The 26,355-nt window shown below is 33.6% G+C and overlaps 1 protein-coding gene across 5 annotated transcripts in view; it reads left to right on the top strand.

Moving 5' to 3' along the window:
• FBXW7 (F-box and WD repeat domain containing 7) overlaps nucleotides 1-26,355 on the top strand; it is a 232,263-nt gene that overhangs the window by 203,774 nt on the left and 2,134 nt on the right. For all 5 annotated transcript variants that reach the window (XM_058550195.1, XM_058550194.1, XM_058550193.1 and 2 more), the window contains 8 exons: nucleotides 1,818-1,959; nucleotides 10,732-10,866; nucleotides 16,494-16,617; nucleotides 18,718-18,854; nucleotides 20,178-20,291; nucleotides 21,527-21,708; nucleotides 23,404-23,629; nucleotides 25,570-25,780. In XM_058550195.1, coding sequence (XP_058406178.1) covers nucleotides 1,818-1,959; nucleotides 10,732-10,866; nucleotides 16,494-16,617; nucleotides 18,718-18,854; nucleotides 20,178-20,291; nucleotides 21,527-21,708; nucleotides 23,404-23,629; nucleotides 25,570-25,780 — 1,271 coding nt within the window. The remainder of the gene's footprint in view (nucleotides 1-1,817; nucleotides 1,960-10,731; nucleotides 10,867-16,493; nucleotides 16,618-18,717; nucleotides 18,855-20,177; nucleotides 20,292-21,526; nucleotides 21,709-23,403; nucleotides 23,630-25,569; nucleotides 25,781-26,355) is intronic.

Here is a 26,355-nt window from a genome sequence, read left to right as displayed (position 1 = left end):
GCTATTTAGTCACTTCCGCGAGAGGGTGTTGAGTGATAGAGAGACAAGTGAAACTATTCACTTCAGTTTTGCTTTTTCCTTCTAGTCTTGATCAAGAAAGTTGAGTTTAACGTTAAAAATGTGCTATTTTTTTTAATGTATAGAAAATGTCAGGCATATAACATTGGTTTTCTATTAATATGGCTGATACCAGGACAAACGTATTAAATTGTTCAGTTGTTTTTAAGGCAGCTTATAAATAAATGCTGAATTTTTACTATAGAACACATTTTAGTGAAATTTGTCTTTAGTTGCTCACTTTTTATCTTGAGAGAGCACCCGAAAAGGTGAAAATTTTATTTTTAGCCTTTTAACAAATTATCTTCCTAACGCAAACCAAACAGCATATTGATTTCCATGTCTTTTTGGAGACTTTTTCAGTATATATTTGATGTTTTGAAATTTTTTTTGACTGATTTTCTAATAATAAGATGAAACTATGATTTTCCATCATTTTTTATTAGAAAATTTAAGTTATAATCACATTCTGTTTCATTTCAGAGAAGAAAATAGAGCATACCTTTGAAATTTGATAAAAGAGAAAATACATTTAATTGTTGAACGTTAGAGATTGTCTTAGATGTAAAATGTTAAAAGATTTAAAGGTGGTATATATGAAGATTTTTCTGTAAAATCTGGTGACTGAGATACATTTTTTTATCAAAATAATGAGATACGCTGGACAGAAAAGAATTGGGGGCGTTGTTTCATTAGTAATTTATCAGAGCTTGATGTTTAACTATTAGGATATAATTTGTATGTTCTTTGGATTTAAAACACTTTATTATCATAGCTCAATAAATTGAAGATTATCTTATAAATGTAATTTTGTTCAATGAATCTTCCTGCTCCTTTTTTTCCCAAATATTTCTAAAATAGAGATGTTCAGTATTTACCTTGAGTTTAAATAATTTAGTTAGATACTGAAATTAGAAAGTTAAGTTTAATATATTATTAACATAGTTATAACTATACTTTTTCTCCTATTATGTAGTCATTTTAGGAGAGTTGGACATTTATAGAGATAGATCATCTAGACTTACTCCCTCATTTTATAGTGGCAGAATTGAATTTCAGGTTTGTTTGTTTTAACTGTCAGAAAGTTTAAGTTATTGGATAAAAGTGTTTAGGTGATCTTATGTTTATTTAATTTTGCATATAGTAAGTTCTCAATACTTAACCTGTTTTGAGTAAGTACATTTCTAATCAAGGCTTGTTCCTGTCAAATATTATCTAGACTAAGCTTTATAAATAACAATAGAAAATTGGAGAAAAATAGACAGATATTATAAAAATTTAGAAGCCACCTGGGACACACTTAAGAAATAATGTGACTAGCGAAATGTCCAAAACATTTAACATGCTTCTTCTACATGTGAATTTTTTAAAGCATTAATAAGTCTCACTCTCCTTTGTATAAAGGAAATTTAAGTTTTTATTTAATTATGTCACTGAAGACCAGTCATAAGAGAAGTAGAACCTGTATCTTCTAAGGAAATATTTTAGCATTATTTGTATGTATCAACAATTTGTAGTTTTGCCGTAGAGATTCTGTCGTTTGGTTGCAATTAGCATTGCTGGGATAATAACAGGTGGTTATGTAGGAGGGAGGAAACTTACTCTAAGAATAGCAGAAGAGGTTTTGTCTCTGGAAATAAGCAAATAAAAATAATTCGATTGATATTTGAAATATGCCAGATCATCATTCTTATTAAATTAGAGCTCATTATTCTTAATAAATATCTATCTTTGCTTTCCCTCTTGTATTTTTTTTGTAGTACCACTGGGCTTGTACCATGTTCAGCAACACCAACAACTTTTGGAGACCTGAGAGCAGCCAATGGCCAAGGACAACAACGACGCCGAATTACATCTGTCCAGCCACCTACAGGCCTCCAGGAATGGCTGAAAATGTTTCAGGTGACATGTCTAAACACAGTACTTGAAATGCTTCATTTAATTGCTGCAAAAAATAAGGGATTGTTCAACCATGAAAAGGAACTGTTACATGCTACACCATGGATGAACCTTGAAAACATTATACTAAGTGAAAGAAGCCAGATACAAAAGGCCATGTATTGTATGATTATATTTTTATGAAATATCCAGAACAGGTAAATCCATAGAGACAGAAAGTAGGCTAGTGATTGCTAGGCAATTGTGGGAGGGGAGGTTGGGACTGCCTGCTAATAGGTTAAATTTAAATTTAAATTTCTTTGGGGGTGAAAGAAGTGTTCTGGAATTGGATAGTGGTGATGGTTGCACAGGAAGATGGGTGTGCTGGGAACACTGAAGTGTATATTTTAAATGGTGAATTTTATGTTATGTGAAGTGTATCTCAATAAAAAATGCTGTTAAAAATAAGGGAGCTCATTTTAATTTTTAAGTGTATTAATCAAGAGAATCCAACGCTTATTTTGTGTAAGTGTGCTTTTGCATTTTTTATTGCTTTTTAGATAATAAGTCCTTTCTTCCTTTTCTCCTTCACCTTTGGGTTTCTGGGGTTGCTGAATGTACTTGTTTTTTAAACTGCATTGCCTGGAAGTTAAGCATTTAGGAATAATGTAAGACTCTTCTGATTAGTCACTGGTGGTAATTTACCATCACAGTTACCCTAGTAGCCTCCAAGAGTTGCTGCAGCTTCTTTTCATCAGTGCCATGCTTGTGTATGGCTTCTTGTGCTCAAATTCTGATTATTGCATTTTACTAGCATTTAAATTCTTTGAAAATTTACTTGGAAGATTGGCTACAACCAAATCTTGAATATTATGAATTTTATAATTCATGATAGTGATATTAAATTGATTTATCTCTTCTTCCAGTGAGATAATACATATAAATCAAGTATTTAGCATGGATTAAACACTCGCTTAATTATTCTTTGTAAATAGTAAATAATATAAATTATGTAAAGTGAGGTAGCTCTGATATTAGCCACCGTACTAAAATGTAAAGTGAATATATTTCCTTACATCTAACTGCTTGATTGGTGGTGTTTTATGAATGCATAAGGGAATAATGGTTGAAAAAGAAGATACTTTATTTGACTTTATTTGATATTTCATATTTTTAAGATGTCCATTTATGTAGATCCTAATATTTTAAATACCTGGGCAAAAACTAAATAGATGTCCCAGTTTTTTTCTTCTGTAGCTGGAAAACTTACTTGAAGCAATGTTGCTTTTAAATGGATTTTAAAAATTGTTTTCTAATCTTCAGATGATTTCTGAAAAGCTAGAATGATCTTAAATTTTTTCAGTTGGTAACTGAAAGGTTAGAGCAGTGGTTCTCAACAGGAGGCAGATTTTCTCTTGGTTGAAACATTTTTGGTTGTTACAACTGAGGCGGGTGGGAGGCAGGACACTGCCGGCATCTAGTGGGTAGAAACAATGTAAAGGACAGCCTCCATAACAAAGAGTTATCTGGCCCAAAATGTCAATAATGCTGAGGTTGAGAATCTATGGGTTAGAAGAATGAAAGTTGTATTTTACTGTTATTATAATGTTATGAACTACTACAATTACAAAGAATTTTTGTTTTTCATTTTCGTAGTCATTTGTTGATTAAACTTACGTTTCCCCAAGGGTTCTTCCCTCCCTTCCCAGTTCTTTTATCTGAGATTCATGATTTTCTTTTTTAAATTTTAATTAAATTTTTCCTATGTGTGCCTCAGAATTCTAAGTTTTGTCACATCCTTTTAAAAAGAAATTTATCCCTCAATAAGAGGTGAAAATAAAACTCAGACATTTATACAGTCTTAAAGAAATACTTTAAAGATTATCATCTCTGATTAAGCCAAGGAGATGGGACTGTGAGTTTGTGTTGTCATGCTTGCACAGCATATAGTGTGAGCAACAGTGCTTGGAGTAGTGCAGAAGCTGATTTCATATCATTTTTATAAGAAAGTACCAACATGATCCAAAATTACACCAGTAGTAATAGTTTTATTGTCATTGTAGATAGCCTCCAAAATGTTTATCTTATATGAAAAGCTTTATTTCTTATCAGAAGGTGAGATTATCAGAGTGAGATTTATTTTGTATGTGGTATGGGCCCATTTTTTCCAGTGTTTTAGTGTACCAAAATATTCTTTGCTAGCCATTTCTATTTCTTCCCAATTTTAAGAGAACTCCCGCAAATATTGATATATAGTGGGGAGCATTTGTGCATTGTTTTGCAGTGAGGGTGTTTTGGGGAGTCCTTTGTACAAAGTTTACTTGTTTAGCTAGCTCATGCTTTTCTTAATGAAATGTCCACATGTTACCACATACTGTCTGTCATCAAATCTGAGATACTTTAGATTATTAGATGCATCCCAATTTCAGAAATGCTAATTGTTGGGGGGGGAGCCCTTGTTTCTTAGAATAAATGAGATTCAATAAACCAAAAAAATACTGGGCTAGCTTTTGTTCTGTAAAAGAGCCCATTCGATCGCTTTTCATGAGAAGTGGATGCAGTGAAGAAAACTTGTTCTTAGTTAATAGGAATAGCATGTAGAATTATCCCTGCAGGTATAGTACTATATATATTTTTCCCATAAATATTCTGTAGCAAAGAAATCTACTTGCAACAGAAGGTCAACTAGACAGGTAGATCAGGACCTTAATCCTTTGAGTACGGTGTTTGTCTCTGACACACCCAGGGCCTCATTGTTGTGCACTGCCCTTTATTTGCAGGGCTGGTGCCAAAGTAACTAGCAATGAATCACTTGCCTGAAGGCTTACAATGCTTTAATGCCTAACTTGTAGAGAGAGAAAATTTCGTAGTAAAGTGGGGGAGTCATGAGTTGACCTATGTGGTATAGTTGAGGAATAATTAAACTGGCATGATTTCTGCAGATATGCTGTGGGGGCATTTAATGATGATTTTTCTGTTTCGTAACAAGCAAAATGAGAGAACTTGTCCCCTTACTGTTCTGCTATTGCTCCTAAGGCAGTGATACAGCATTGTTTTGGTCCAGCTCCATCTATTCTGACAAAGTACTCTGTACTCAATTTGTAAATTGAATGAGAACAAATGATACACCATTTTGGATAAAGGGAAATTGAACCAGAACACCACTGCAAGGTAGAAGTGCAAATTCAAAACAAAACAAAAAAATGGAATTTTTGTACTGTTTGAATTTTCAGTAGCCATAGATTCTGCAGCAGCCAGATTGATGCTTCAGATTGTTAATTTTGGGGGAGAGAATTGGTCATATTTTTTTTATTGTTTATGTATTTGGGTGTTAATATATGGTTTTTCACTTGAAAATTTTAGACTAGGTAAAGATACCAATAACATTAACATTTTCTTATGTTGAAATTTATATTCGGAGGCATCTTGATACAGTGAGAAGCACGTATGGCTTAGAAGAAAAAACCCTTAGCATAAATTCTGGCTTTGCCTTTTAATAACTGGGTAATTTCATTGATATTATGTAACTCTTGCCTTTATTTTCATTATCTGTAAAATAGATATAACACTAAAAATTGTCAAAAGGGAGAAAACATGTAAATGTGCTTAAAGCTATGCTTGGAAATATAGTGGAGAGTCAATAAATGTTAGTTTCTTCTCAGTCAAGAAGTAGCCTTTGTGAGCCTCAGTTTTCTCAGATCTAAAAAGGGACTATTAGCACTAGCTTCATACAAATGTTATTAGCTTAACACTATTAGCATTATTTTAATCAAAGCATATTTGCATTGCATTAAAACTATGAATGTACTTTGAAAATACCTGTTATACTCAAAATATTTTTTAAAATGATAAAGTAAAAAATACTTCTGTGTTTTGAAATTAAAAGTGGAGTAAAAACTACTCTATTGAAGGATTTAATCAAGTTTCATGGTAACACTTAGAAATTGTACATGTTTTCTAACTTAGTTTCTGTAGATCTTTTTTATTTGCTAGTCAATAAAATATTCAAACAGGATAGTGCCAAAATAAAATGAGTTCAGTATTACTTTGCAATTGTGTTTGAGACAGTATGATCAAGAAACTCTGCTGAGTGAGGAAGAGTTAAAGAAAGTCAAGTGTTTAACTAAGGGAAAAAATTGTATCTTTCTAACATTTTGAAGACTTTTATATAAAAATAGAATCAGGCTGATTCGTGGTTTCTTCAGAAAACAAAGCCTAGATGTATTCTTTGAGTCAGATTTTGATGTAAGTTGAACTGAACAGGTAGAACTGACCCATGTAGACTGGGAGATGTTGAGTACTCCAATCCTGGAACTGTTCAAACAGACTGTGTAACCATCTGCAGGAGGTACTAGAGAAGTTAGTTCTTTACCACATGAAATTCAAGCACAGTACTGCCCAAAGTCATGAAATATACTCTGAATGAGACACTAAGGGTCCATCAGACTAATAACCACTGCTGGTTTGTGAATCACCTGCATCAATACTGAATGAGTTGTTTATTTAAAACATAAAATGTCCTCAATCCCACCTTGACCACTGAATCAGACTCTTGGATGGTGGGTTCTAGGACTCTGATTCTTGCACTTCTCAATGAGCATTTGGGAACCACTGGTCTGGACCAAGCCCCTAATTATGCAGGTCGGGTCTCTGAGATTCAGACTAATTAAGAGACTTCCATGTGGTTCCACAGTGAGTTTACTGGTGAAACCTGGGCCCCTGATTACAGTTCGGTGCTCTTTCTACTCTTCTTCACTACCTGCATTCTCTAATTACCTGAAATGAAATACCACTTTCATGGGGAACTTTCAAGTTTGCATTTGCAGCTTTGTCCAAACGTTAAATTTTGTTTCTCTTGATCCTGTCTGAATTTGGAATGTTTTTTCTATCCCTTTCAATATATTCCTATATACTTTTACCATAAAAGACCAGAGGAAGATGCTTTTTTCTTTTCTAGGACAACTACATTCAGAATAGGAATAAAATAATTATTATCAGAATTATCCAACACTTTTGCAGATAAAGAAACTAAGGCCTGCAGAGGTTAAATTGTAACCTAATTAGTGGCAGTGTCTCCTCCAAAAGTTTGGTTTCCTGATCCCCAATTCAATGCTCTTTCCACTGTTCCTCACTAAAGCCTGGTGTGAGTTATTGTTATTTTGTTTTAATATAGTCATTAACTGCAAGGTTTTCAAGTTAATACCTACTTCTTTTGCTGCTAAACCATGTATGTATACAAAATTTGGAACCAGTCTTGGAACCAGACTAAGCAAGCAAGTCCTAGTGATGTCATCAAATATAAAAAATAGAAATACTCTTTAGAGAGAGTTTTGAGATAGCATTGGTGCAATATTTCCTGACTCTTTGGGGATTCATTCTTTTATTCAACAAATATTTATTGAGCACCTGTCAAGTTCTTGGCCCTACTTTGGATCTGGGATACAATGGTGAACAGAACAGACAAAAAACCCTTTTTCGTAGAGCTTACATTCCACTCAGGAGGGGAATGAGGTCTGTGGATTTGGAACTGGTTTGAAATTTTAGAAAGGGTTGCCCAGAGAGGGTCTCAGAGAAGGAAGTAGGGAAGCAAGCCATGTGAATATCTAGGGAAAGAATGTTCCAGGGAACAGCAAGTGAAAAGGCTCTGAAGCAGAGCATGCTTGGCGTGTTTGAGGCACAGGAAAAGTTTATATGGCTAAAGCACAGTAAACAAGAAGGAAAAGAATTAGGAACCTTGTAGACCAACCTGAAGACTTTGGTTCTTACTGTGAGTGAAGTGGGAAGCCACTAGAGGGTTTTAAACAGAAGAGAGTGACTTGTAACAGTATTACTCTGACTACTTTATAGAGAATAGAATGAGGAGGGCAAAGGTTGGAAGCTGGGAGACGGGGTAAGGGGTTATGGGACTAATCCAGGTGACAGATAATAGCTTAGAACAGTGTAGTAATGGTCAGATTCTGGATATATTTTGAAATTTAAGACCTTAAAATTCATTGATGCCTCAGAACCATCTGACCGTGAGAGTGAGGGAGTCAGGGAAGACTCCACAGTTTTGGGCCTGAGCTACTAATAGAATAGAGTTACATTTTACTGAGATAGGGAGGATTGTGGACACGCATATTTGAAAAGAAAGATCATGGACATGTTAAGTTTCTATTACATATCCAAGAATACGTGTTGAGTAAGCAATTTTATAGACAGGTCTGGAGTTCGGGAAGAAACGCAGGCTGGAGAGAAGAAAGCTACCTATATGGTCCAGACCTTTGTTGGAACCATCTAAGAGATGTGGTTTTAAGTAATTAGACTGTTGACTGTGTATGGTCAGTGGAAGCAGTCTCATTTAATATGTAGTTTATAGCTTACGTTACTAATCTTTGTCAGTGGTATACTTTTCAATAAAATGTCACAAGGTAACATCTGCTGAATGAATATATGCATAATTTAAATTGAGAGAGAATTTTATTTGTTAAATGAAATAGTGTTTAAAACAAAATAAAAATATTATTTAAAGTCTTAGAAACATTTTGTTACAAGGCATAATTTTTGTCATGGACTTTGCCTTAAATATAGAAATTTCTGACACAGTTTCTAATGTTTACCTAAGATCTGAGTTATTTATTTATCTTCTGTTCTGGCTTTTTTCATTCTACACCCTATCCTCTAAAATCCTTGATAAAGGATATTTTTTCCATCTATCAGCAGTTATATACCATGTATTGGTATTGTTTTTCTATTCCTTTTTAAAAAACAGTAATAATATATTAACTAAAAAAAAAAGAAAACATTAAACATGTATAGTATCTTACCTTAAATTAGAAATATTCATAGTAGCCATTAATGTAATTAATATGTAAGTTATATAGATTTGTAATATGTTGAAAAGTTTTTCACTATCTTTTTACTGTAGAAGATTATATAGGATATCTTTATCTTTATATTAAAATTCAACTATAAACACTTCCAAAAATATTTTTAAAGTAGGTATTCATATATACAAAGGAGATTAAGAAGTTTACATTAAAGTTATTCTGCTATCAAGTGACTTAATTAAAGCTGCATTTTAATCAAGTCAACATAGTTATCCATCACCCAAAATGGGCATGTCCTTATAGTAGTGTCCATGAATCCTTATACCGTAGATGGAGAGGAACAACATATTATAAAAACCTACCTAAAATATTGTGAGGAATGTAAATCAATAAATCAAAGTTTATAGTATTGATACTAAACGACCAGAGATGAATGGAGATTGATCAGTGTAAGTTTTGTCAAAGAGGTAAGTTTTGAACCAGGATTTGAAGCTATATGAAGGAAACTGAACAAAACAAACTTTAAATATACTGCTTTTATTTGGTCATGTGTGTGCATATACATGTATATGAGTATTTTTAATTTTTATATGTAAATCCTCACCCTAACCAAAAAGAATTCAAGGTGAGTACTCGAGAATGTTCTGGGTATGTGTATGTATAGAAGTAAAAGGAAAGGACACAACTTATGTGTTAAGGACAAGTCTGTGTTTCCTCTTATTTGATGGTAAAATGGGGATTCCCCAGTTTTTGTGATGATTAAATGAGAAAAGGTTTGTGACAAGGGCTATGGAAGTACTAGTGAAATGTTTGATAGTATTACCATAATCTACACTTTATGATAGGAAAGGAGATGAAGTTCCTTGTAGATTCTAAAGGGATAAATACTTCAAGAGATACTTTAAAAAGTATTCTAAATAAGGCTTCCTGTATCCTCCGTATATCTCAGTTTTCAATTATCTATTTCACATATTACAAAATCCAGGTTCCTAGTTTGAGCAAGAAATGGAATGTCAAAATCTAGATGTTTCTAGCTCCAAACCTCACCTATTGTTCTCTCTTCGCCCACTTCCAAAACGGACATAATAATTCACAGAGGTACTTAAATCAGCCTGCTCAAGGATATTCTTTCACTTAAGTATTACAAGGTTATTTAAATGTTTTACATGATTATTGTGAGGGGAAATTCTAACATTTTAAATTACTCACATGGCTTTTCTGTGCAGGAGTTCCTCACTGGAACTTCCTCACTGGAAGAAAAAAATTTTTTTTTAAATAATCCCCTAGTGTAGTTTAAAAGAGCTCATGTTTTTGAAGTGTAATTATGTGTTTTTGTTTTTCCATAATGTACTTTATTTCTTACCCTCTTTTAGTCTTTGTTCATCTTCTAATTTTGCTACTAAGTCAGCTACTATTTTCTATTGTTTGCTATTTTTTACCTGAAATTATTTTCACATAACAAATCAAAGCCCTTTTAATTTGTGGAAGACTCTCGTCAGATGTGCAGTATATCCAGTTATTAATTTTTCTCTAAATGATGCTGCCAATCTCCTAACTCTCAGATGAGTACCTTATTAAAACCGTCAAGTTTTATGGTGCCCACTAGAAAGAATGTAGAGAAAGTAAAATCATCTGTCAAAATTCCCTATTTACACGGTAACCCAAATTGATGTTTCTGAATAAAATTTTGGTTTCTCCAAAATTCAACCAGTATCTTGGTGGTAGACGAGCATGTAACAATTATAATAATGTAATGCAAAAATATTTTTCTATCAAAACCATGACATTTTTAAAAGGTTTTACAAAATAAAGATAGCTAGTAAACTTGATGAGACTAAAGGATTATCAGTTCAATGCCTTCTGGAGAAAATGTCAGCCACCTTTTATGTTGTGTGTAGATGTGGATTTTCCTTTATGATTTTATAATTTTATAATAATGATTTTATAATCTATTAAAATAATAAAATTTCTAATTCCTCTTTGATAGAGCTGGAGTGGACCAGAGAAATTGCTTGCTTTAGATGAACTTATTGATAGTTGTGAACCAACCCAAGTAAAACATATGATGCAAGTGATAGAACCTCAGTTTCAACGAGACTTCATTTCCTTGCTCCCTAAAGAGGTAAGGATTATCAGTTATATCCTTCATTGGATGCTATTTGAAAATATAACTCAACAGCTACCACCTTTAGACATTGTCATGCTAATTATGGTGTTCAGTATTGTCAGTTTAACGCTGTTAATTAGTGTTGAAGAGGGCTGTAAATGATAAGCTGCCGTGACTTATTAGTATAATTTTCAGATTAAAGTGTACTTATGGACTAAGTGACTTCTTTCCACCACTGGAATAAATCATATATGAGAGTAAGCTGTTGAGTTTCGTTAATTTGATTGTGTCTTTACCAAGATTTTTTCCCAAGTTGTTTGAAGCCCAACCTTGAGTTGTCTTCGTATGTTCGTTATAGTAGTAGATTTTTTTAAGTTATGATTTTGTTAAAAATAATATTTTTTTCTTATTTTGCTCTTTGTTTATCCTAAGTTCCTTAGAAACTATAGTTTTATGATTCTATTGAATTGTAGTTCTCTGTTACTTACATTGTATAATTATTTTGAAATATAATGAATTTCACCTATATGTCTTTTTCTGTTAATCATCTCCCTTCTTGGCCCCATCTCACACACACATACATAATCACAGATTTCCCGTACCAATTACATTCTGATAACATTTCTCTTGGAATTATTTATGCCCATTTGTTTTTATATCTTTATATAAAATAAAAGATCTATGATTTTTTAATCATAGGTTGATTATGATTATATGGGCATTCTTGACTGTATAAGTGAGGCATAGTTTAGATATAGTTCTTTTATTGATGTTATAGGCTTCATAGTTTCATTTTTGTCAGCAAACAAAAATAATATAACATTAATCAATGTTACTGTGATTTATATTTTCACAAATTATATATATGCCACTAATTATATGTGAGCTAAGACAACAATATAAAATACTAATATACCATTGCAAATGATTCTGAAATTTCAAATTTGAAGAGAAAAGAAAAGGAGTTGATTTTTTTTTTAAGATAACCATTCTAAGTATCCTAAGAGTATTAAAGATAGTTCCAATAATAATTTCACATTGAATATGAATGAAATAGTTTCATAATATTTAATGTGTAAAATTAAGCATAAATCCGGGAAAAAGCAAAGTGAAAAAAACATCTTTTTCTTGAAATGTTTCTTCTTTGGAATGATTTTTAAAAATGACATTGTCCCAGAAAAAATTTTTTATTCTTGCTGGCTCATTCTAAAACCAAACCCTTTGAATAGATTCGGCTTATGAAAGTGACATAAGCTCTCTTTGCTCTCAGAAAGACATTAATAGTAGGAAGCACTTTTATAAGCATTTGACTGAAAGTGAATTTATTTGCCTTTGATATATTCTTTTTTTTTTTTTCTTTCCTCTTTTTTTTTTTTTATTGGTTTATAACATTGTAAAAATTTCAGGTGTACATCATTGTACTTCTATTTCTGCATGGACTACATCATGTTCACCACCAAAATACTAATTACAACCCATCACCACACACATGTACCAAATTATCCCTTTATCCCTTTCACCCTCCTCCCTCCCCCCTTCCCCTCTGGTAACCACCAATCCAATCTCTGTCCCTATGTGTTTGTTTATTGTTGTTATTATCTACTACTTAATGAAGGAAATCATACGGTATTTGACCTTCTCCCTCTGACTTATTTCACTTTGCATTATACCCTCAATGTCCATCCATGTTGTCACAAATGCCTGGATTTCATCGTTTCTTATGGCTGAGTAGTATTCCATTGTGTATATGTACCACATCTTCTTTATCCATTCGTCCCTTGATGGGCACTTAGGTTGCTTCCAAGTCTTGGCTATTGTGAATAATGCTGCAATGAACACAGGGGTGCATGTACCTTTGCAAATTGGCGTTTTCAAGTTCTTTGGATAAATACCCAACAGTGGAATAGCTGGATCATATGGTAGTTCTATCCTTGATATGGAGATATCCAGAATCTCCATACTGTTTTCCATAGTGGCTGCACCAGTTTGCACTCCCACCAGCAGTGTATGAGAGTTCCCTTTTCTCCACATCCTCTCCAACACATATTGTTTCCTGTCTTGTTAATTATAGCCATTCTGACGGGCGTGAGGTGATATCTCATTGTAGTTTTGATTTGCATTTCCCTGATAGTTAGTGATTTTGAACATCTTTTCATGTGTCTGTTGGCCATCTGTATATCTTCTTTGGAGAAATGTCTGTTCAGGTCTTTTGCCCATTTTTTAATTGGGTTGGTAGTTTTTTTGTTGTTGAGATGCATGAATTCTTTATATATTTTGGAGATTAAGCCCTTATCAGATGTATGGTTTGCAAATATCTTCTCCCAATTGTTAGGTTGTCTTTTCGTTTGATATATTCTTTATAGTTTCCCTGGTAGTCTCCTTATTTTAGAGGGTAGTATTTTTATTAAAATATGGACTTTCTCTAGTTTAGTTTGTCCCCTTATCTCTAAGAATGGTGTTTTGTTTTGTTGTTGCTTTATTTAGATTTCCACAGTAACTTCTTAACATGCAAAAATGTGACTTAAAATTAGAAAAATATGAAAATATTTTTAAGAATCTAAGAATTGATCACAGATTATCTATAACAGGGTAAATGCAGTCAAGATTTTCTTGGATTAAGTATTCTTTTAAAGATTGCCTGAGGAAAAAGAAGTGAGGCTAGATAGGAGAATGAGAGTGAGCCCTGGCTTAGCATATCATCTATATTTTCCCTGTTTTTAACTACTAGAAAAAAAGTTCCCTGTTTTGAAAAATTCTTTATTTTATATATGGAGAAATAATGGTATAGATCTAAGTCCTTAAGGAAACTAACATTATCTTATCGGAGACTAAGTACTATCATTATTTAAAACGTTATTACCTTCATGTCAGGAAATGGACTTATAATAATTTTCTTATAACTCCTTTCAACAGATCTCAAAGCTCTTTACCAACATTTACTTATTAATCTCAAAAACCTTGACAAAAATCTCACTAGCCTCACTTGGGAGGCTTGTGTTAAACAGCATTATCCTTATTTTGTAAGTAAATACCAAGAAACGCATAGTGATATAGTAGATGATCTAGAATGAAACCTAAATTCTTAACATAGGATCAGTCAACATCTTTATTCTTTTTCCTTTCGTGGGTTCAGTCCACTGAAATATAGCAATTCTAAGAAAGTATTAGCTGTCTTTTAAGTATAGTATGGTAATCTTTTATTTAAGTTATAGAGAAAAACAAAAATAGCAACTCTTACTGAAATGACAAGTTCAGGCAAGGAAAAGGTAATTATCCAAAGTAGAATTTCAATTTAAGAGCTTCTGTCTGGTGGAAGTAGTCCATAGGAAGAATTACTATTCTAGATTTTACCTTTAAGATTTTACCTTTAAATTAATAGAAAATTGCATTAGCTAGACCGTTTGACTTGGCTGCAAGAAGACTATAACCCCTACTGTGGTGTTGTAGAGACGTAGTTTGGGACAATGCCCACTCTCCATCCCCTATAAGGAACCCCACGTGACAAAATCTTGCTTCCTTTGAGGAACTGATATACTTCCCCATGATACACACTAAGAATTGTATAACTAATTGCTATGCCCTTTTGCTTGGCAATTTAATTCAAAAACCATGTAAGATATTGTTGCCAGCATATTTGTGTTCTACTTTTTCTCTGGTTTAAACCTTCTGTTCTGATTTATATTTTTCCTGGTTCTGATTTTCTTATTCATATTTTTGTATTTTGCTGTGTGTATTTTCTATAATACTTAGATGTTTTGATGGTCTAGACAAACATTTAATAAGTTGAAGTTCATGATTTGACTTAGGGCCTTTGCTATTTTAAAGGAAAGTGTGCCAGTTACCTATGGAGTTAGCACTTCAACTTTCTTTGGCACCTGAGTGTCTCTTTACATTTTTCTTTAATGCATGCAGACACTGGATTAGATCTCTTAATCATCGGTAATGAAGGAAATTTTACCTGTTGATTTTGGGATGTACCTTTGAAATCTAGGCTGCTCTGGATTTGTTTTCTAGCCTTTAAGATCTATTGAATGTTTCTGTAGATTACCTGATTTCTACTTTAGCTGGATAACTAGAACAAAGAATAGACTTTTTCATATGACTGTTCTAAATATCTTGGGCATTAAATAGCATCTCTTTTCCACAAATATAACTTTGTGTCTGATAATTTCTATGTTAAATATTAATTTCACATAGAAGATTAATAGTATAGTATTATCACATTACTATTATACTAACACTAAGCAAACTTGCCCAGGCTTTGATCGATTGATAATTTCAAAATTAAGTGGTGTATCGAGTATCCATTAAAAAAATACTATGTTGACATATATATGTATATATATATTTATATATCTGTGTGTATATACACACTTATACATAGATTGTTGAATATACTTATGCTTTTTTATTTTAAATGACTCAGTTTCTATATATGTTCCTGAATGGCCTTCTCTGATAGACCAAAAATAATTATTCCACCAAAAGTTTTTTGCTGTCATTTGTCAATAGTAGTATTACATTGAATACTGGCTGGTTGGAGAACTTTCTGTGAAGAATGTTCCCAATAGATATGTGATTAATGATGAACTCTACATATACAAAGTCATTGGGAAATCATAATTTATATCATGTAATTCCTATTTAGAATCAAAATATAATTCAAATTGTGCTTTTACTCCCTATATGACCCTTGGTCCTTTAAATGATAGTTTGTTTTAATCCTTGTAATTTAATTTATATGAAAACTAAATTTTATTGCCCTGTTTAGATCATTTTTGTCCTAATATCATAATTTAAATGTTTATGTGATTTGTGAGGCTAATTGAATAAGCATACTCAGAAGCTATCGTTCCCCTTTTTCTTCTCTTTCTTCTTCTTTTATTTGAATTGACTTTACACATTGAAAAAAATTGATGATTTGCAAGTATTGAAAACAAAATTTTAAAATCAATGATATACCAAAGAGCTAGCTCAAATATACGACTTTGGCCCATCAAGAAAATCCCCATAAGCAGTGCAAAGTAATTAGAACCCAATTACTTTTCTGTGTCTACAGAGTGGTTTAATAATTGTCCCCTTTCAGTCATTTACAGTAAAGGGTATAAATGTTTGAAAAGTTCATCATTGTGATAATAAATACTTTGATGTGATAAAGCACTATTAATTATATCTAACTATCAGAAGTATCATCTGAAATCATACTACACAGAATATACAGAAATCTCATTTCTTAAGTCCTGTCTTCAGTGAATTTACATTGTAGTGAGGAGAGAAAAAGACAAAATTTAAAGAACTAATAAAGTAAATAAATAAATAGTAGAATATTGAGTTGAGTTGAGGCTCACAGAGCAAAGACAAGAGCAGAGGCAGAGAGGTTTAATAAGTATTCCTTAAAGAGGTGAGGAATTAGTGGAGTGAAGTTCATAAAAACCAATAGAGTGTTTGGGTTTTTAAAATCTCGTATATGTTTGTTAAGATTGAATATTAGAAGGTACTACCTTTCATAATTTTAGACGTTAGAATGTAGAATTATATTACATTTATCTATAGGTATTTCATCCTGAAGACAATAATTAATTTATTGTTTTTATAAAAAATTTTTTTACAATATGGGTATACTATGCTTTTTCTTTTTACAGCTGGCACTTTATGTGCTTTCATTCCTGGAACCCAAAGACCTGCTACAAGCAGCTCAGACGTGTCGCTACTGGAGAATTTTGGCTGAAGATAACCTTCTCTGGAGAGAGAAATGCAAAGAAGAGGGTAAGGTTCAAAATCACATAGGGAAAGTGTTTGTGTTTTGAAAAAGCAAAGTGATTCTGAAAACAAATAGAAAACATAAAAATAAAAAGTAGTCTTATACGTAAGTAGAATAAAGTGGGAGATAAATGAAAAAAGAAAACTTTGACAGCCTAGCAAAGAATGGAGAATGAGTCTTCACTTACATTCACCTACTTATGTAAAATCCACAGGTTGTTCCACACATTCAAATGAGCCAAATCTTGCAGCTAATCCCTTTATTGAGTACTATAACTAATAGCAAATATATCTGATGTGCTTCCAAGTCTGTAGTAGAATTAATAAACCGTGAAAAAGTCAAGATGAGGAAACCCAAAAATTTTATTAGCAATTAAATGTTCAAATATTCCATTTTCTCTTCATTTCTTCCACAAATATTTATTGAACACCTCCTATGAGCTAGACATTGTTAAATGCTGGAGACATAGTAGTGAACTTCCATTTTCTTCCTATCATCGAGCTTATGTTCTTGAAACCTGTTAAAAAAAAAAATCCCCTTTCTTAGCTGAGGAGTGGGTATCATCCATATTAATTTAAGAAAGGACATTTTTTTTCCCAGCAGACATCTAGAAAAATAATATTTATTTTTATTTTTTTAGTTTTATTTATTTATTTGTGAGGAAGCTCAGCCCTGAGCTAACGTCTGTGCCAATCCTCCTCTTTTTGCAGAGGAAGAGTGGCCCTGGGCTAACATCTGTGCCCATCTTCCTCCACTTTATATGGCACGCTGCCACAACGTGGCCTGACAAGCGGTGCATTGGTGCACGCCCAGAATCCGAACCTGGGCCGCCAGCAGTGGGGCACGCGCACTTAACTGCTACACCACGGGGCTGGCCCCAAGAAAAATAATATGTGTTTTTAAATATGTAAAAATATTATATGCCTCTGAAAAGCAAAATTTTTGAGAAAGAATCATAGAGCATGAGACAGATACTCCATAGGTTATCCTCTCCTTCCTGGAGATTATAGTTGAGTAGGGAGCACTGGTGGTTATTAAAGTTTGGAGGTGAAGATCCAGGATACTTGGTTTCTAATCCTGCCTCTCCCCTATCTATGGCTTGGACTAATCAAGGAAACCTTTTCATCTCAAGTGTCTGTATACATAAAGTGGGATTACTCATCCCTGCCTTATCTTCTCTCATAGGATCATTATTATGACTTTTTAAAAAGTTGTGGTAACATATACGTAATGTAGAATTTATCATTTTAACCATTTTTAAGTGTACAGTTCAGTTGCATTGATTACATTCACATTGTTGTGCAACCCTACCCTCCATCTCCAGAACTTCTTTATCTTCCCCAACTGAAACGCCATACTCATTTAACAATAACTCCCTATTCCTCCTCCCTGCAGCCCCTGGCAACCACCATTCTGTTTTCTGTCTCTGTGAATTTGACTACTCTAGGTAGTTCATATAAGTACAATCATGTGGTATTTGTCTTTTTGTGACTGGCGTATTTCACCTGGCATAATGTCTTCAAGGATAACTTCAAGGTTATCCATGTGGTAGCATGTGTCAGAATTTTCTTCTTTTTTAAGGCTGAATAATATTCTACTGTATGTATATACCACATTTTGTTTATCCATTCATCCATTGATGGACACTTGGGTTGCTTCTACTTTTTGGCTATTATGAATAATGCTGCTATGAATATGGTTTACAAATATCTGTTCAAGTCCCTGCTTTCGATTCTTTTGGTTGTCACAGAAGTGGAATTGCTGGATCATATGGTAATTATGTGTTTAATTTTTTTGAAGAACCACCATACTATTTTCCATAGCAGCTACACCACTTTATATTCCCACAAGCGTTGCACAAGGGTTCCGATTTCTGCACATCCTCACCAACATTTTATAGAATCATTTTGAGAAAGAAATGAAATAATATAAAAACATCATATAAAACTTTATATTATTATTTTGTAATAACAAGTGTTAGAAATTGGACAATGGTCCTGCATTTTGGTGGTTTTGAGCATAGGGGAAAATGAGATACATTATAAAATGTGTAATTGTTATTATTAGTGAAGGCAGTTATACTCTTTAACTGTTTAAAACTTTAGGTATTGATGAACCACTGCACATCAAGAGAAGAAAAGTCATAAAACCAGGTTTCATACACAGTCCGTGGAAAAGTGCATACATCAGACAGCACAGAATTGATACTAACTGGAGGCGAGGAGAACTCAAATCTCCTAAGGTAACTGAACTCTTGCACAATGGAACAGAAACCATTAATCAGCGTTAATACCTAATGTACTCTTTCACTTCTTGGCAAGCAGTGTAACTTGACACCTATCTCCTGTAGAGAGAAAATATATTTTAAAATGACTGAAAGTGTAACTGACAATATTCCTCTACAGTCAAGCGTCGTGTAATGACATTTCAGTCAATGACAGACTGCATATACAACGGTGGTTCCGTAAGATTAGTACCATATAGCCTAGGCGTGTGGTAGGCTATACCATCTAGGTTTGTATAAGTGCACTCTATGATGTTCGCACGACAAAATTGCCAAACGACACGTTTCTCAGAACATATCCCTGTCATTAAGCAGCACATGACTGTATTGCTAATTTCTATAGTCTGACAACTAATTGAACTTGAATAAAAGATGAGTTGAATTGCATGTTGTTCTATCTTATGTAAATTAAAATTTCTGGATATCCTGTTGAATTTTGTGTCATATACAGTCTACCTAAGAATTTGCTCCCTCTCTGACCACGTAGTTCAAACATGTGTTTTTGAGGAGTGCCTATGTTTTTTTTTTTTGGTGGCATTTGTGTGTTTTATTTTTATAAATTTAAGCATCATTTTGATTTTCTGTCTTATAACATTTCAAGTATATAAAGATTCGCAAAAGTGCTTGAAATTCTTAGATAGATAAATATTTTTTGTTTTTGCTAAGAAAGATTCACCCTGAGCTAACATCCATTGCCCATCTTCCTCTTTTTTTGCTTCAGGAAGGTTAGCCCTGAGCTAACATGTGTGCCAGTCTTCCTCTATTTTGTATGTGGGTTGCTCCCACAGCCTGGCTGACGAGTGGTGTAGGTTCACCCCCGGGAACCAAACCCACAAACCTGGGCCACCAAAGCAGAGCACACCAAACTCAACCAGTAGGCCACAGGGTATATTTTTACAACTGGAAAAAGGCAATTTGGGGAGACACCGTTGTATTAAAATGCATACATTATGACAGGCTTTTTTGTTTTAAGTTGAGAAAGTTGATAATTATTGTTACTTTTGTCTCTCTAGTTAGTAGGTCCTTTTGTTTTTGTGTGTCAAAATTGCAAAACTTAGATGCGTATTCTTTTGGTTTGAACAGATAAAAGAGATGATTATAGAATGTTTAATACTTGATTCATCAGCCAAGAAAGGTGATGCTTCATATTATATATAAATTTTAATTCTAGAAGTAGACTACAGATTACTGTTCCTATTTATGACTTCATCTTTCTTTTCACGAGTATTTTAAAAAAAACATGATCTAATAACCTATTTCTAATCTGCATCTATCTTGTAGGTGCTGAAAGGACATGATGATCATGTGATCACATGCTTACAGTTTTGTGGTAACCGAATAGTTAGTGGTTCTGATGACAACACTTTAAAAGTTTGGTCAGCAGTCACAGGCAAAGTAAGTTTACTTCTTTCTATACTTCACGAAGTCACCATTTTGTGTATATCTTTGTAAGGATCAACCAGTGAAAGGAAAACAAAGATTTCTTTTGACCCTAGCTTATTTCGATAGCAAATATCAGAGCTTCTAATTTAACTTTTTCCTTGGCATGAAAATGATGTTTCTCACGAGATGGATATCATTAGTTTATTCTTCATTTAAATAGTTTGTCTATCTTTGTGATTTAGCTATTTTAAGATTTTCAGATGTGCTTTATCTTCTTCTTGGTTTAATTTTTCCCACCTTTATTAACCATCTAAGTTACATCTCCTTTCTTTTTAATCTTTTTCAAAAATACGATTGAGGGATATTTGTTTTACCTTGTAAGAGACTTCGTTGATAACCCACCTATAATTTAGAATTTAAATAAATGATGTTAATTTAAACTTATATCAAGCCTTGTGAGGTAGAAGTTAAGCATACTAGGTATTTAAATAGGAATTTGAAGAAAAAAGCAGTCCAAGCAATCAGTTTCACTGCATACAATATTATACTTGGATGTTTCTCTAGTGAATACTTATTTTTAATTTGTCCAGTGGAGAATATTTTTATGAATTAAGTAATTGACCACCTGAAAAATAATAAAATATGGGGAAAAATGTCTTATGTCTTTTAAAATGTCTTATAGCATGTTGATTCTTGGGCAAGAATCTTCTAAATATTCCAAGTCAGATGTTAAAATTTTTTAAAGCAGCTTTATATTTCCATAGTATAATATTAGTTTTGGATTTATTTCAGGGTTTTAGTGTCTGTCTTTACTTGTCTAGAAGTACCTTGCCTAGCTCCTAACTACTGCCTTGGGGCAGATTCAGATGAGATGTGGTATGTGGCCACACCCAACACTGTTGGCATTCTTTCATTGAGTCCATTCCCATGGAAGAAATCAAGTTGCAATTTTAGTATTTTTCATCAAAGAGGCTAGGCTGGAGCTGTCATACTCTAAAGAGAAATGTTTACTTTCTACATAACTGTTCCTCAAGCGTGTGTGCGTATATAGTATGTAATGCTGCTGAATAAACAAAGCAATAAATAGTGATGGGATTATATTATATTGATGTGAAAGATTATTTTCTGATATTCCAAACAATCAAGTTGAGTAAATAATTTTACTCCAAATTTTAATGAGCTACTGAAGTGTTATTTAAATCATTTTCCTTTCTACCCAAAAGTAATCATCTTAAGTGTTTTTCTAGTGTCTGAGGACATTAGTGGGACACACAGGTGGAGTGTGGTCATCACAGATGAGAGACAATATCATCATTAGTGGATCTACAGATCGAACTCTCAAAGTATGGAATGCGGAGACTGGAGAATGTATACACACCTTATACGGGCATACTTCCACCGTACGTTGTATGCATCTCCATGAAAAAAGGTAAGAGAAAATCCTGTAGTGGTTGGGGATTATTCCTCTGTTACTTGTGAATTTGGGGCCTTTTGTGTAAAGTTCAGCTTGTATAATACTGTGTCTAATAGAGAGTGATAATGTGCTCTTCAATTAGACTTTAATTATTAGGCTTTAGATGTTTCTATACTAGGAAAGCAGTAGTGTATTGGCTTAAAATTGGAGGGTTTTCTTTAAATTTCCTTCCTCACTCAATAGTGTTGTTGGCTTCCTGCTTGAAACTCTCTACTCTCTAATCTTGAAGGACACCTTACTTTATTGTTCTACATCTTTTATGACTCATCATCTTCAAAAAATTATTTTTTCTTTTTTTTGATATTCATATTTCTGCTAGTGGGACAAATTGAGTTATTCAGGCTTCAAGCCTCTGAGTCTTTCCTTACCCACCCACCCTACCCCGACTCTATCGTATCCCCTATATCTAGGCAAAAGCTGAAGCCTGTGGGTTTTAGTTTATTCTCTCATTACCTGCCACCTGAACTATTGACGTAGCTTTCAGATTTGGTCTTCTCAGCTTTTACACAGCTGACAGAGAGCCCTCTTCTAATTATGATAGTATCACTGCCCTTTGGGAGCCTTCTGTTGCCTACTGAATTAAGGAAGAAATCCTCAATCCAGTTTTCAAAATGGTTTCAGCCAAACGAGACTGCTTACCTTTTTCTTCTCAGTGCATTTGCTCTTGCTTTTATGCCCTCCTACGAAGCCCTGCTATTGAAGTCCTTTCTGTCTTCTATTGGTGTGTCTTCATGGTACCCCTGTTAAACAAATGTGATTTCTACTTCATTTGTCAAAAAAGATCTCTCTGAAGGGTCCTTAGAGTGAATCCACTCCAGTCTTTATCTTTAATTCTGTCCATAGCATCTTGTCTATTAAGAATCATTACCTTAAGCAGATGTCACACTAGGTTTGTAATATGTGAAGAAAGGTACCTTTTCATCTGTAATTTGAATCTACTTTGAACACCGTGTTCTGCGATTAAAATTTGGGGGATTGGTATCAAGAGACCTTGCATTTCAATTTCCATTATGTTCCGATTTAAATCTCTCAATTCTTCCATTTTCTGCTCTTCCAAATGTGGGAACTTTCTTTATCTCTTAGGAATGACATGAAGATACCCCAGTTTTCTACTCTTCTTTGTAATCCAAAAATGATTACAGTATAGTATTTGTATCACTCTGGTCTTCAGAAGAGTATAACTTTAATAATGTTGGGCCAAATTTGTAAGGGTTTTCTATTGCCTCTACATGTGTATCTTCTAAAATCTGTGTATCTTAATGCCCCCCCAGCCTACTGAATATTTACAAATATAAACATAAGCAGCCTTTATTTGAAGACCTGTCTGCAACTGGTTAATTTTACCAGAATATATGATGTAAAGCACATATCTTTAGCTGTTTAAATTCCAAATACTGATTTGTTTTGTTGAATAACCTTTATTGAATTTTTTCCCTAATCACAAAGGGAATATGTATTCAAAAGTAAAATTTGGGGAAATGGCAGAAAGAATAAAGAAGAAAATTTAAATTTTTTCAAAATAGTACCACCCTGAGTTTCCCCATTAACATTTTATAATGTTAATTTTTATAACCACTGACTTTATATTTCATGTTTTGTCATATTATTAAAAATTCTGATACATTTTTTTTCTGTTTTACCCCCCTACAGAGTTGTTAGCGGTTCTCGAGATGCCACTCTTAGGGTTTGGGATATTGAGACAGGCCAGTGTTTACATGTTTTGATGGGTCATGTAGCAGCGGTCCGCTGTGTTCAATATGATGGCAGGAGGGTTGTTAGTGGAGCATATGATTTTATGGTGAAGGTGTGGGATCCAGAGACTGAGACCTGTCTACACACGTTGCAGGGGCATACTAATAGAGTCTATTCATTACAGGTAAGAGATCTTATCTCCCCTATCCCTTAGATGCTGTACTGATGAATCATAAGATTGTTTTACTCAGATAATCACTGTCAAATTGCTGATCCAGTACAGTCCAAAAAAGGCAAATCAAAGTGTCCTGCTGTTTACATATACTTTAAAATTGACATGAAGAAAGCATAAATTTTGAAATTATTTAAGTGATTTGTTTCAATTTTTCTGTGATCCATTTTCCCTCTAAAATACAAATAGTTGTCTTGGAACCTGAGACTTCAGAGCCCTAAGTTTTGCTATGTTAATTAATGGGTAGATAGTCTCATAGGAGAATAACCTGCATTTTAATAAACTCTTTAGCAGAGGATTAATTTGGCCAAAAGCTGCCCCTTTGCCTTGATAGCTGGAAGTTGATGGACCATGTAATTGTGATTCCATCCCCCTTCAAAGTGGAAGTGGAGCTTTTCTACATAAAGCTACCTTACCGTCACAGGGCTACTGATTTGTAGTCATAAAAAACTAAATTTGACTAGACTGATTTTTTTTTTTGTTTACATTTGAAGCTGAGATCCTTGAATAGATTGCCATATTTTGAGATAAATAACTAGATTAATAGCAAGTTTAGAAAACGGGTCTTCTTTGGGGCCGGCCCCGTGGTGTAGCGGTTAAGTGCTGCTGGCGGCCCAGGTTCGGATCCCGGGCGCGCACCGAGGCACTGCTCTGCAGGCCGTGCTGTGGTGGCGTCCCATATAAAGTGGAGGAAGATGGGCACAAATGTTAGCCCAGGGCCTTCCTCAGCAAAAAGAGGAGGATTGGCATGGATGTTAGCTCAGGGCTGATCTTCCTCACAAAAAAAAAGAAAACGGGTCTTCTTTCATTTTCTGAAAGATAGCATTTTCAATACAAAAATATTTTCTATTACTTATATAGGTTATTTACCAGTTACTGCCCATTAGTGATCAGCAACTTAGTATATCGTCCCAGTGCTGACAGTTCTGTTCTTGGGGGTATTTCTTAATTGATGGAATAGTGTCTATGTCATGGAATATTGATATATAATACAGATGTCTGTTAACTTAGAAAAAGTTATGAATTTGGAGGACAGGGAACTGGCTGAAGTTGTTTTTATGTTTTATATGCTCAGAACCTTAATGAATATAATATTCTCATTTAAATAAACTGTTAGATTGAGAAAAAAGGTAGCAATATAATTATAGATCTTCTGGGAATTGATAGATATTTATTGACTTTTGGTATAGCTGGGAAGCTGAAGAAAAGGTGCTATATAGCTTACTTTCATCATCAAAAATGCCACCTCTTCTAATTCCAGACATAATTATCTGTTGACACATTTCCTGATTAGCATTAGGTTCTTGTAAATGAAATTTTTATTTTACATACAATTTTTAATGGAACTTTTAAATATCATGAAAGTTATCTCTAGTCCTTTTCATGTCTTAGGTGTTGATAAGCACACCCTTTATCACAAGCAATGTTAATAGTTTCAACTTCCTATTGGAAAGTAAAACTCAAGTGGCAATCCTTATTGAATCATCCATGATATGTAGCTACTAAGTGTGGCCAGATGATCTGAAAATAATTTTTCATTTGAGGTGTTTTGTTTTCTTTTTAATTGTTTCTACATCTAGTTTGAAGCCACTGGCCATCAAAAAATAGTATTTCTTTTTTTTGTTTGTTGCGGCAACATTGGTTTATAACATTGTATAAATTTCAGGTGTACATCATTATACTTCTATTTCTGCCAAAAAAAAATAGTTATTTCTGATAGAAACTTCTGAGAACACGTACTGTAGAGTTGCTTGATTACATGTACTTTATCCTAGTACCTCATTGTGTTCTTGGCATTATCCATTTCCCGTGCTCTACTCCTCTCCCCCATTAGGATTAAGATCAATAAAGAATATCTACACTTGTAATCTAATAAACTGTGTCTGTTCTAGTTTGATGGCATCCATGTGGTGAGTGGATCTCTTGATACATCAATTCGAGTTTGGGATGTAGAGACAGGGAATTGCATTCACACGTTAACAGGACACCAGTCGTTAACAAGTGGAATGGAACTCAAAGACAATATTCTTGTCTCTGGGAATGCAGATTCGACAGTTAAAATCTGGGATATCAAAACAGGACAGTGTTTACAGACATTGCAAGGTAAGTATTGGCTACCCACCTTTCGTTGTGTTCGTTAAAACTGAGATTGTTAGTTAAAAGAGAAATATGGAGCTTTTGCGTCACAAAAAGAATTAACTTCATACAAAATGAAAATGCTTATTTTGGATAAGTTTGTGAGCATTTCCACTCTGAGTTGACAGAACTAGGCTACCCTTGAGAAAGTATGTTGAATTGTGTTTTTAATATAAAATTGTTTAATCACTTCTTGCTGTACAGTTAACTCTACCTAAAGAACAATATGAAGAAAGATCTTGGCTATATCACAGAAGCAACACACTCATTTTATTGTTTTGAGTGATCATTTTATTTTGAATTTGTAGTCCAATTTTAAATTAAAGAGCTACCTTACTGAAAAAAATCCAAAAGCATCTCTAATCTCATAGAAAACTGCTTTGGCCTCAACTTATACCCTTAACCATCTCCTTAACTAGGATGGGAAGGAATAATAGTGCCCACCAAAATAGAGAAAGAAATGTGTGAAAGCCACTAATATAAGTTGAGGCACAACAGTGTTAACTTCTTACATCATAATGTGTGCCTGGTAGCTAACCAAG

Source organism: Diceros bicornis, chromosome 11, assembly GCF_020826845.1.
Source record: "Diceros bicornis minor isolate mBicDic1 chromosome 11, mDicBic1.mat.cur, whole genome shotgun sequence".
NCBI classification, from domain to species: Eukaryota; Metazoa; Chordata; class Mammalia; order Perissodactyla; family Rhinocerotidae; genus Diceros; species Diceros bicornis.
The sequence above is the reverse complement of the archived record's forward strand: the minus strand, read 5'-3'. Positions and strand labels throughout refer to the sequence as shown.